Genomic DNA, 13,424 nt, shown 5'->3' on the forward strand with positions numbered 1-13,424 from the left:
GTCCCGTCATCCCCACCAAATGACCCCCTTCTCCTTATCTCTCAACAAACATGTTTGTGGAGCAGTCTCCAGTCTGGACAGTATATCTCCAGTCTGTATATCTGATATTGCTGCTCTGTGTTGAGTGCAGTTCCCTGACATCCCAGAGAGGGGGACCGTCTCATCTAGAGCCGTGTTAAAGCTGTGTTGTGATCTCCACTGTTCTACAGTGAAGGCATTCGGCCACAGAGTGGCAGCAGAGGACCACTGCTAGGCTGTCTCCTCATACTGGAGGTTAATAGAAGAAGCTTCCCAGTCCCTTGAGCACAGCACCAAACAGCCCCTATCTGTTAAAGCTGTCAGGCTCCTGGGGTGAATGAGGTACTTAACATCAACTTGACGAGGTGGCTCGAAGCCTTACTGTATATGAGCGCGAGTGCATGAGTGTATGCGTGTGTGTGTGTGTACATGCACATATCTATGAAGGGGAGTCTGTCGGTGTGCTTAAGCCATCATGTGGCGTGCACTGGCATGGGGCGTTGTGTTTTGGTGGTAATGGGGTGCTTTATTAGAGTAAATGTCTGTGCTTGGGGGTTAGCGCGGTGTGAAAATGCTGCCGTCAAACCGTGTTGTTGATGTGGAGGCCACAGCAGTAGTCAGTGTGTGCCTGTGTGTGCGTGTGACTGCATGATGCTGTGTAATCCCTCTGTATGTGTCCCCCTGTGTGTGTGTGTGTGTGTGTGTGTGTGTGTGTGTTTCTCAAAGATAATCATGTTTATTCAGGTGATCGTCTCATGTGGTCACAGAATCACATGAATCTGATGTCATAATCATGAGACCTGGAGCTATCTCTACTGACAATGAATTGGAGACACGGCTGTATTGCATTTTGTTTGAGCTAATTGACATTGCAAACACCAGCGGATTAGAGCTATGTCAGACAAATAGGAGTAGAAAGTCACTAATATTGAAGAAGAAATGGGGAGTGTTGCAGTTGGGTTAAAGGAATAGTATTCGTCTTGTTGAAGTAAATGAAGAGTGATGGGCAAGCAATCATAATAAAAAGACAGTGACTGTCTGTCCAGTTCACTTGTAAAGGAAGTCTATGGCGTAGGCATAGGGTTAGGGTAGGGTAAGTTGACAGTAAAAAAACACCAGAGCAGAGGCACAGGGCGGCAGTAGCTCAGGATGTAGAACAGCCGTCTGGGAAGGTCCCCACTGCGATTCTCAGCTCCTCCAGGCCTCGTGTTGCCTGGTTAAGTGTCCCCGAGCAAGACACTTAACCCCGCAACAGCTCCCCTGTGAGCTCACTCTGAGCAAAGCCACTGCTGGGTCAGTGCAGAGAAGTAATTATCCCTCTGCGGTCACTACAAATTATATTATTTATTTATTTATTTATTACAGCAGGGACACTTGACGCGTTTCCACTCAAGGTGTTTTATAATCAGGGTTTAACATTGAAATTGAAGACAGGCGTATTTAAAATTCTTTAAGTGGTCATGTGACATAACATGAGTCACAACATGGCACATTAGTACCGTTAACTGATTCACTGCTAATCACGTAGATCTACGCGAACCTATTTAAAGCCGCCACGTGCCAATCGCGTAGATCTACGTGAACTAAATTTTTTATATTTATTTTTTTATATATATTTTTTCCAATTTGACCCGAGATATGATTTATCAAATATCTAGACTCCTATCTACTTCCTTGTTAACTTCAAACTTAAAAATTCTGTATCTCGGCTCCTGAGTACCGTACTTTTTTTTTTTCAATGAAAAACTCTGGCAAAAAAAATATGAAAATACCTCTGGCAGTTAATGGGTTTCTAAACATGACATTAGAGGCAAAACATACAGTAGGTGCAACTAGCAAATGTGATGCAAGCCCATATTGGACTGGCAGCAGAGGAGCATAGAAAGGGGCGCTTAGTTTGCGGAGCACATATCTCCGCCAGGCTTGGTGGTCTACCCTTTGGTCAGGCGGAGAAAGAAATAAAAGTGAATATGCAGTTACAAAATATAACTGAATAATAACATAAGTGTACAATAGACGACATGAGACCCTATTAGGGTTGAGCACCGAAATTCAGTGCCAGTGTTGGACTGGTTCTTACCAATCCCCCAGAGTTGCTGAGAAACATTGAAGCCACCACCCCAGTGGCCAAAGCTGGAACTGCAGGCAGGGAGAAATACATGCACGAGCAAAACGTACTGAGAGATATTTATATATATAAATATAAATATGTAAACATATTATACATAAATACATATGCATTTACATATACATATGCATCTAGAGTGTATTTAATAAATATCTCGCGTTCATTCCTTGACACACGGGCTGCCGTAGGACGCAAAAAGGACAGTGCGCATGCTCATAACTCTATGGCTGCTCGAAATGTCCCAATAATTCTACTTCCGGCAGGCTTCCGGGTGCTTCAAAACGCCACTGAGCAATTTCATTGAAATGAATAGCTGGGGCGGGGCAATCCGCCCTCTAGTTATATTATACCTCTATGGTTCTTACAGGTCCGGTAGTAACTGTACTGAATCACATTTTGGTGCTTCATTTCAGTGCAATTTCACCTTGTCCCATTCAGATTCACTCTGCTCAGTCATTGGAGGTTTTTAAATCCTTACTAAAGACTCATTTTTTCTCGCTGACCTTTAATACCGTATGACTGTGTAGTACGCTGGCCCTCACTTTATATATTTGATATGCTGTATACATTGATATGCTGTATTATTTTCCTGTTCTGTGTCATGTCTAATGTATTTGCTTCTTTTCTTTCTCTTTGTTTTAATCATTTTCTATTTTCTTGTTAGTTTGCATTTTAATTTTAATTTGCTCTGTGCAGCACTTTGGTTCGACCTTGGTCGTTGTAAATGTGCTATATGAATAAGGTTTGAGTTGAGTTGAGCGCCACTTAATGCCTGAGCTGTCAATATGCCCCCTGGTGCTCCAAAGCTGACATTACAGGCAATATAACCGCACCCAGTAAACACCAACACTGTTCTGACAGCAGCAGCATCTAGGCTACCATTAGCTTGTTAGCTTAAACATGTTTAAAAAATGCCTAAAGCTGGCTGGCTGCATTTGCCTTATAACGATTTCAATCGAAATTCAATCCACTTTATATATATATATAGAGCACATTTAAAACGGTGTTGAACCAAAGTGCAGTACAGCAAATATACTAGTAATGTAAGACAGAGTCAAATAATAAAAACAGTTGGTGTCAGTGTTGGCATGTCCAACTTGCATCATTCCTTGTATTATGGTCTAGTCTAGTGTTTGTAATTAGGGGTAGAAGTCCATATGTCATTTAGGCCCGGAAAGGAAGTGGCCCTGAGTATAGAAATCCAAAAAGTCTCCTGTTGAAGGCGGTGTTTTCTGTCTCCACCTTTTTGGGAATAAACTATCTGTGTTAGTTGGCCTGCAGCCGTAAGGTCCGTACTTACCGGGAGTGTTGATTAATTCACACATTTAAACTGCTGTTCGTGTTAAGAGGACTGTACACTGGGCGTGATTTAGAACGAGGCCATGAAGCAACATCATTATTTTTCGGAACAAGGTCGAATTTTCAGCCCGAATAAAATCAATAACCTGTATGAATGGAGGCATCACCGAAACAAAAGTTTGATGTGAAATAATTGCGTCGCTTTTTCGGATTGTTTATTCGCTTCGCTCCCAGTGTATAATGACCTTTAGAGATGCTGTGTTTTTGGATAATTGGTGTTGTGATTGCTGATCACATTATTTGTGTAATACTCTCCCCCACATTTTTGGGTGGCTGATATAAAAACAGCACACTTACTTTCAAATCTGTATGTAAACAATGTATTTTTTGTATGATAAGTTAAGAGAGGCCTAGTCTGGTTCAGCGGATATGAAAATAAAGTGTATAAAGTGCTCTGATTGGTTTGCCCCGGAACAAGTTTGTCCATACTCATGACCCTAGAGTTGTGTGTTAATGGTATACAATGCTGAATCTGAGGTGTTGTGGTGGTGTGCGTGTGTAATGTATCTACTTGTGACAAATGTTGCTGTCCTCTGCTAGCGATTTTGAAATTTCAAGGGGAAGTTTTGCCCTATGGCCACTGTATAGCCTATATCTCATACTGACTTAAGCCACTACAGAAGCTTTCAGTCTCTGCATGTACCCTAGATAAATTCCTGCTCGTTCAAGATACTTAATTCTGGTTCCCCCAGTAGGGATTGAGTTTGAGTGTACTATTTTATCTTTTCCCCTCACTTCCTATTGCATGCAGTGAGTTTAATAATGTGTGAGTGAGTGAGTGAGTGAGTGGTGTGTGCTTTTAGGCCTACCCGATTACTTTTAATGAACACAGCCTATGACAGAGAGGTTCAATGGTTTTCGGTAGCGCGTTGACCTATCCATTTAACTTTGTTGTTCTGCCTTTCCCATTACCAGGCTACCAAGTCTCATCTGCTTTTTAGACCCCTGTCAGACTATCATGAAAAACAGAAATTATCCCTTCACTGTGTGTATGTGTGTGTGTAATCATCTCTCAAATACTCTAGTAGTGCTTTGGCCCACATTTCTCTGTATAACTGTTGCTGCCAACACTCCTCACACCCTCTCTCCTTCGATCCCTGTCTCATGATGATTACAGTACCGTATGGCTTGAGGATGTTAACCTATTTTTTCCTCTCTCTTTCTCCACATCTCTCGCTCCCTCTTTTTCTCCCTCTCTCTCTCTCTCAGAATGTTTAGATACATCGGAGCTCGTAGTGGCCTCGGCCTGTTGGCCGTCCGGAGGGCATGCCTCTACTCCAGTTCTGCACACTCTGCCCCACAGAACGCAGTGTGTCGGCCAATCAAAAAGGTCATGGTGGCTAACAGAGGTAAGACCTTGCACGCAACCTAACCGGGGGATTAACAAATGGTAATCATGAGGGAAAGATGACGCAGGCGAGTCAGTTATAAGATGGTGAAACGCGAACATGTGTTGTTATCCCACCATGGCGTAATTGATCAGTAAACTGTTGTCATCCCACTATGGTGACATTGATCAGCAAACTGTCGTCATCCCACTATGGTGACATTGGTCAGCAAGTGTGTCATCCCACTATGGTGACATTGATCAGAAAGTGTGTCATCCCACTATGGTGAAATTGATCAGCAAGTGTGTCATCCCACTATGGTGACATTGATCAGCAAGAAAGGGAAGACCAAGACACTCTTGTGGATTTTTTTGTTTGTTTATAAATCCTTTATTCTATTGGCTTTATTCTATTGAAATTGCACCTACAGTATGCGTTTGCGGCACACAGCCTTCATCAGGGCGTCTGAAAGAGCTTTTAGTCACTAAAGCATCATTTTGATCTACTATAATACTACTGGAGACCTGACAGTGCATTCTCAATAATTATTGCTTAATAATTTATTCAAATCCAACTGTGGCAATCTACTTGTGGCTAATAAAGTGCAGCTGTCTTGCATAATACGTTATTTTGTAGAATGACATTTTAATTGGATTAAGTCATGGCGAACACTGGTGATATGATCGACTCCTTCTGTTGGTGCAGTTACACACCCCAGCAGTCTGTGCTCTGCCAGAGAAACATGGTTTTGTTATTTCCTGTTATTTTCCTACTAAAAGTGTGTGATTGCAGAACTGTGTCATGAAATCAGAACTAATTTTAATTTATGTAGAAACTTTTCTGCTGTTTACTTAAAGGGCAAGACCACTTTGGTAGAGGTTTGGGTTGTGTAGTTACCTTGCCATGATGTAACTCCAAAGGTGGACAAGAAATCAGAAATAATTGCTCCATTGATTAGAAATTGATAATTCTAAATTTGCTCCTCATTGACTTACATTGTACGGTAAAACAGCTCTCAAAGTCACTCTTTTAGCACATAAACAAACGCAAACAAAGTTGATTCAGACAATATAGAACATCACCAAACCCAGTACTGTTTTTTTTTTTAATAAAAATGTTTTACTATTTGAAGATCCGGATCCGGATCCGCAAATCCAGTCCAGGTTTTCTTCTTAATAAAAATAGCAAAATCAACAGGAAGTTAAGATCATGGCGTTACATCATGGCGAGGTAACTACACAACCCAAACCTCTACCAAAGTGGTCTTGCCCTTTAACAACTGTCCTGTGGCGCTTAAAAAGTGGGTTTTCTGGAATTGCTTGGATGGATGGAGGGTTAGATTGATAGACAGACAGACAGACAACTTTATAGAATTGACAGATCTTCATGACGTTGTATAGTAAGACACACTGGATAATATGGATAATGCTTATTTTGTGTACTGTATCTAATCCTAGCCCATACTGTATGCATGTTAAAAGAGGAAATGATGGTGTAAATCCAGAAGGAAGCATCCTCTACTAAATTGTCTTCAAATGTTGTCTTTCAAGTAAGCAAAGTCACCCCCCATGTGAAGTGCCAGTAATTCCCTGTGTGTATATTTGACTAACATTATATAATCACCACATGACATGGTCTATATTCTATTCCACAAGAAATCATTGAAGTGGTTCAGGTAATAATTATAGCCACTGCTGGACCTTCCCTGTGGAAATGCTAATGGTGACCAAAGAGAGCTTTACCTGGTAAATATGGCTAATGGAATGACTTGGTGAGGCAACGTGATTGGACTGCCAATGGAAAATCAGCGTGCCGTGATATTTCAAGGGCTCACATACATACACACACACACACACACATACACACGCACACACTATTAGGGCTGTCGAAATAAGTTCATGTATGGAATTAAATGGATTCAACATTTTAACGCAAATAACACATGCACAGAATGACCCTCCCCATACATCCCATAATTCCACCCACTCTGCACTAGTCGTCGCTCTGTTATCTGATGGCTGGCGGGTCCAAACAATGATCTAAAGGAGATTGAAAGAGAACCACCTGTGCATAGTCCTATGCGTACACACTTTGTGAATGAACAGGCACCAGACGGACAGAGTAAGAGAAGAAAATAGGGAAAAAATTTGAAATACAAACTTGCTAAAATAGATGTGTCTGCACATGTGTGTGAGAGTAAGAGAGAGTGGACCATCGTATAGCAACTCTCTCTGCCACTACTCATGTCCTCTATTTCCATATCACTGTCTCCTCTCCCTTCCGGTTCATTCTCTCTCTACCCTCTTTGCCAACCACTCGCCTCCTGTCTTTACCCCTTGCTCTCTTTTCTCTCCTCTCCTTTCTTCCTTCTTTTCTCCTTCCCTTTTTCTCCCATTTTAGTCGTTATGCCAATTCCCCCATGTAGTCCCAGTCACTTGTTGACCCCTACTGTTATGCTCTTAGAGAGGGTGTAGACCAGTGGTTCTCAATCTGTGGTTCGGGACCCCCAGTGGGGTCTCCACATGATTTGAGGTGGGGGGGGGGGGGGTCCCTGCAGATGACAGTGAAGTGACGGTGTAAGACCATTATTGCATCAACAAACTATACTATTAAAACTCGTCAAACTTTGGCCAAATTGTCAAATAATACAAGAAAGACAAACATTTTGAAAATAGCAGATCTACAAGCTCACAACGGCGTTGTGAGCTTGTAGATCTGCTATTTTCACTATGTGGAACCGAGTCAAACCACATTGAATGCCTCAACTCCTACAATTCTAAGTGCTTATCGGGGTGGGGGGGTCCCTAGTTCAAATGTGATTATTTTTGGGGGTCCCCAGTTCAAATATGATTATTTTGGGGGGTCGCGGCCTGCAAAGGTTGAGAACTACTGCTCTATTGCCGTATCACTGTCTCCTCTCCCTTCTGGTTCATTCTCTCTCTACTCTCTTTGCCAACCACTCGCCTCATTTTTTACTCCTGGCTCTCTTTTCTCTCCTCTCCTCTCTCCTTTCATCTTTTCCCCTTTTTTTTTTTCTCCTCCCAATTATTTTAGCCGTTATTTGCCAATTCCCCCATGTAGTCCCTGTCACTGCTGCTGACCCCTACTGTTTATGCTCTTTGAGAGGGCGTAGACGACCACACGTTCTCCTCCGATACACATGGTCCCGCCAGCTGCTTCTTTTAACGTGGCGGCGATGAATTTCACCGGGAGGAACACGCTATCCCTCTCAATTCCAACTCCCTGCTGAACATGATGCGCCATGATGACCAACCTATAGGAGTCGCTAGAGCAGCGACAGAGATCACCCTCCCCCGCCCAGCCCCCCCCCCCCCCCCCCCCGTGATACCGTGGCTTGGCTGGTGCTCGGCCAAGCTGGAGCTCTCTATCTTTCCCTCTCTCCTTTCCTTTGCTCTATCTCTCCTCCTCTCTCTGTCTGTACTCTTCACTTCACTTATTTCTCACTTATTCGTTTTATTCTCTCCCCTTTACTGACACTTTCTTCCTCTCAATTTCTTCCTCTTATTACATTTGTCAAACTCAGTTTATCGCCTCTTCTTATTTCTGCCCGCTCTCCGGTTTCTTGTCTTAACTGAATATATCCTCTTATTTCTTTCTCATAGCTTCTGTTTATCTTTTAACTGCTTTTGTTTGTCCTTTTGTTGTTTTTGTGTAGTTGCGCTCTATCGTGATATAATAAATAGACTAATGTAACTGACCAAAACTATGTGTGTGTGTGAAAGAGATCTATCTCTCCATGGAAACAAGTTTGTGCTACTCTGTATATAAGAGTTTCTCTCTCACTACTAGAGGATGAGGTGGCCCGGCTGGATCGTGATCCTTCTCATAAGAGGTGTTTGAAAAGTGAAGCTTTTTCAAAATATGCACTGAAAAGACGTTTCTTTTTTTGGTCAAAATCTTTATTTTCCAAATTCCGACACTGAAAGAGTCGTTCACAATCTCGCGTGTCTGTATTCCCCTGCTGCAGAGAAGTCACAGGCATCAGCCCAAGGATTGATATGTGATGTCACCGTCACACGGAAGTGCTTCTGTCGGCTACAGGTCCGTGCATGGCGGTGGCGTCACTTACTGACCCTTTAGCGGTTTTGTTTGAGACCACAGCAGAAAGCTCCACTGCACTTGAGCTCCAGAAATGCTTGGGATAAATGCTGCTTGTGTGGATGGATACTACCAGTACACAACTACTTGATCAATGAAAGAGCTTTGCTAATCAGAAGATGTTTGACTCTGGAAACAGCAATGCTACCACCATGCTAATGAGAAATGTAGTTAAGCTATTAACACTGCTATTTGTAGCAACACTACTGCCAATTTGCATGTACTGTAAACATAACGGTAACAAGCAGAAGCAACTTCGCTAGTTTGTTGGACAGACAGTTTTGCTCAATTATGAAAGTAGAAAATATTAACACAGCCTCTCATGTTTGCCTGGCTGGTAAGGAGCTATTGTATAAGTGTGATAATGCACTCCGATATATAATATAATGCACTCCAATATTGGAAAATAACAGATTGTGGTAGCTGGAAACCACAGTCTCAAAGCGGAGTGTCTCATTACTTTCCAATTTATTACTACCGTGAATATATATTCACCTTTAATAATAGTCGAATACTGAAATTTGCTTGAATAAGATATTCTCAGTCATGTGAAAACAAACGTACAGTTTCCTTATAGTTTCATCATGGACTAGCCTTGCAAAACTACCCCTCCAGCCTGTCTTGCTTGCCTTTCAGGGCAAAGCCAGGAAGCGCACCACCTACGTATATGCACTGCGGCCTGACACCCTAGCTAACAACACTGTAGAGCTCAAGACCCTGTAGCTAGATACGAGAGTGTGGAGGGTAGCGATTCTGGAGTCCCGAATTGGTGTTGGCTCTCGTATCGCATCACATCGCATGTATTGTATAAGCACTGCACCCTGTCCACCATCTCTCCTGGCCCCTGTCCAAGCTGCCCCCTGCATTGCTTTTAATACAACTTCCTCTCTTTTTTTTTACAGGTGAGATTGCCATCCGCGTGTTCAGAGCATGCACAGAGCTGGGGATTCGAACCGTGGCCGTCTACTCTGAGCAAGACACTGGCCAGATGCACAGGTATTGATCTACTATTAGAGTGGAGAGTCGAGTAGCACGGAACAGAAATGGTCTGTTGTAGGATCGAAACGATTGATGAAACAATCGATTAACGGAGTGATGGAAGATTTATCAAATAACATTGCAGCCAATAATTGTACATGCTTGCTTGACTGTGTTCTATTTGATAACATTAAAAGTTGTTTTTAACTCATTCACTGCCAGGCTTATTTCAAGCTTGTTGATCCATATGCCAAAGGCATTATGGATCAAACGGAGAAAAAAAAAAATTCTCCGTTTACATTTTAACATTGAAGTGGATGGAGCATTAACTTTTTGAAAATCGTTTTCTCCTAGTTCCTTTGAGATTAAAAAGAAAAAAAAAATAACAAAAAAAAGGTGACGTCAAAAGACGTCATTGGCACTAATGGCACACTGAAAACGGCCGTCAAAAGACGTCATTGGCACTATATGAGTTAACTTCTGGGTAAACATAATAAGCAATTTCCAGATGTCTAATGTGAGTTCAGACACAATAACATGCGAAGAACATTTACAATCATTCCGCATTTTATAGCCTGATTTAATTATAATTTTCTGGTCTAAAGTTAATTGCATTGCTTAATTAATTATGCAATTAATTGTTAGTTATAGCCCTATCGTACTTAAATGCAGAAATCTCATAAATTCAGCTGTCATCTCTTCCAATTATTCCCCCTATGTTTCCGTCTCCCCATGCCTCCCCTTCTGAACTAGAAAACCAAAACAGAAAAAGAAGCAGATCTCAATACTGATTTGAATAATTACAATGAGATGTTTTGTTTGACTAAATGCTAGTGATTGGGGTTCAGCGAGCTTGGAGAAGCTGCCATTAAACTATAATGTTAGTACCAGTGGGCGTCAAACAAAAGTGTTTGTTTTGAAAGCTAGGCCCAGAGACTCAGACGTGTGTGTGTATGTGTGTGAGAATTAGAAGCTAATAATTGTTTTTACAGCATGGCATCTACAGTAGCTAGGGCTGTCACGATTATAAAACTTTACTTGACGCTTTAATTGTCGCTCAACTAATCGCGATTAACAATTTAATTGTGTTTCTGGAAATAGCCATGTAGCAAATAGCGTTTTGACCTACCGGTACTATTTATTTTTCAAAATGGAAATGATTATGACGATTATGCAAAATATATTCGATAATCTCAAATAATTACGATTTAGGTGATTTTGTAATAATTGTGGCAGTTCTATCAATGAATTCAAAAGATACCGCCTCTTGTCTGTACTTCCTTCATTTCGTATCTCAATTTCTTTCTCTCTTCATGTCTGTCTCTTCTCCCATCCCCTCTATCCAATACTAAAACGTTTCTGCTTTCCGTTACACAGGCAGAAGGCAGATGAGGCGTACCTGATCGGGAAAGGTCTGCCACCTGTCGCTGCGTACCTGCACATTCCTGACATCATCAAAGTCGCCAAGGTAACGTCACACCGTACTCACTGCAGTTAACCCCGGTAACTTTTTTTTGCCACAAGGCACACAAGAACGGCCAAGTCCAACGTCTAATTCACCGTCTGAAAGGCATGCTCTCTAGTGTGCATTCAACTAATGTGAACGTCTGGAAGAGATCTATCTGTCTGTGTGTCTGTGGATTATCTTACAAAACACTGGACCTATAAGCACCAATTGTTTTTGTGCATGCTGCCAGTAAGCTAAAGAAGTTTTTACATATTATGAATATTTCCCCCCCCCCCACATTTTGTGAATCCATAATCTCAGATCCACCGCCCGCCATCCCTTCATATTTAGGCAAGACATCGGTTATCCATAGGGAAGTCTCACCATTATTAGACCCAGTCTTCTTATACTCTTTAAGTTAAACTATGGATTTTGCCGTGTTTGTGTGTGTACTGCGCTAAAGTCCAATTTGCAAGTTAACCACTACTCAATAGTGTCGGCATTTCATTTCATTATTATTCTCTTTTACATGATGCTCACAATTCCATTTAGACTCCAGGCTCCAGTTTTTTGTTTAGTTTTTTTGTGTATCACTTGCATCTTATCCAATTGTTTATTGACACAATATACAACATGCAAGTTGATCATTAAGCATCACTTTGTATTATTATGTTGGGATGCCATGGGCACCACCAGCCAAAATATATACATTTTTCCAATATAACCTTCACTGAGTAATAAAGTGCTTCAGAAACGGAACTCCTATAGAGCAATAATACTATCCTTCCCTCCCTCCGTGCGTTTACCATCCGTCGCCAATTGTTCACTAGCGTTTTTCTATCTGTGTACTTCGCTTTCTAATTTCCCTGTACGGGTATCTGGCTGGCCAGCCAAGTTGAGGCCGTCCAACTAATTTCTTGCGATCTGCCTGCCTAGCCGGGCGCCAGGCCACCGTGCCAGCGAGACAAGTGTGTGTGGGTACGAGTGTGTTCTCTCTCATAATTTTCTGTTCTATTTTCCCTACTTATAATTCTTACATTTTGTCTTTTTATCTGTATCTTTTAGCTGCTGTGAATTCTGAGTGCACACGCATACGTGCATATACAGTATGACTCACTTACTGTGAGTGTGAGGCCACAGAGACCCTCATTCTGTGTCCTCCTGTGTGTGTGTGTGTGTGTGTGTGTGTGCGTGTGCGTGTGTGTGTGCTTGCACGTGTGTGTCTGCCTGCTTGCATACAACATATTAAACCTGTGCTTTATTGTGTGTTTGTGTGTGTGTGTGTGTGTGTGTGTGTTAGTGTCTCTATGGGGCCAGTTTGCCAGTGACAGCACCCCAAACAATGAGACAGCCCTTAATTATAGCCTGCCTGGTGTCCAGGTCCAGATGGTCCCTACTGGTCCAGAGATGGCTTTATCTACTCTGTGTGTGTGTGTGTGTGTGTGCGTGCGTGCCTGTTACTCAGAATCTGCATGTGTCCCCATTTCCCTACAGCATATCTCTCTAGTCTCTACAGGGTCTAACTGGCTGTATTTTATGTGTGGCTTCCTTCCTTCTGAATTTACTTTATATCTTTTCTCTCTCTTTCTCTTGAACGCACTCCTTGTGTGTGTATTTTCAGTTATTACTGTTTTTGATAAAGCTGATGGAGTAAATAAAACAGTAAATAAAACAGAAATGCCCTAACACTCCCTGTGTGTGTGCTTGCGTTTCAACCTATTACAGTACTTTATAGAATTCCAGTGCGCGTTGTTCTTAAAGATCCACTCCCCCATAAATCATGAATCTTAAATCTATTTGGTTAACTTTTGTAGCTTACCGGTGGGTGAACATGCTGGTAGTTTTTTGCGCTCTGCATATCTCCAAAGCATTAACCTACTGTGGAGTTTTACAACTAAAGTCTGGTTTTGCTCAATTATGAGCAAAAGCTGAGTGCAGCACTCAGCTGAAAACAGGCTTGACGCAGGGCCCGAAATTCAGATGAGGTAGGGCGCCACACCGAACGCCAATCAGAGCCTCATGAGGAAAGGATTTTTTGTCTTAAAAC

The 13,424-nt window shown here is 42.0% G+C and overlaps 1 protein-coding gene across 1 annotated transcript in view; it reads left to right on the forward strand.

The window, feature by feature from the left end:
- LOC308102440 (pyruvate carboxylase, mitochondrial-like) overlaps positions 1-13,424 on the forward strand; it is a 445,486-nt gene that overhangs the window by 20,352 nt on the left and 411,710 nt on the right. Inside the window, exons 2-4 of the mRNA XM_080452156.1 lie at positions 4,715-4,854; positions 9,855-9,948; positions 11,308-11,398. Of these exons, the coding sequence (XP_080308282.1) occupies positions 4,716-4,854; positions 9,855-9,948; positions 11,308-11,398 (324 nt within the window). The 5' untranslated portion in view covers position 4,715. The remainder of the gene's footprint in view (positions 1-4,714; positions 4,855-9,854; positions 9,949-11,307; positions 11,399-13,424) is intronic.

The sequence above is a fragment of the Gymnoscopelus braueri genome (genome assembly GCF_963280865.1).
Source record: "Gymnoscopelus braueri genome assembly, chromosome: 15".
Taxonomy (NCBI): Eukaryota; Metazoa; Chordata; class Actinopteri; order Myctophiformes; family Myctophidae; genus Gymnoscopelus; species Gymnoscopelus braueri.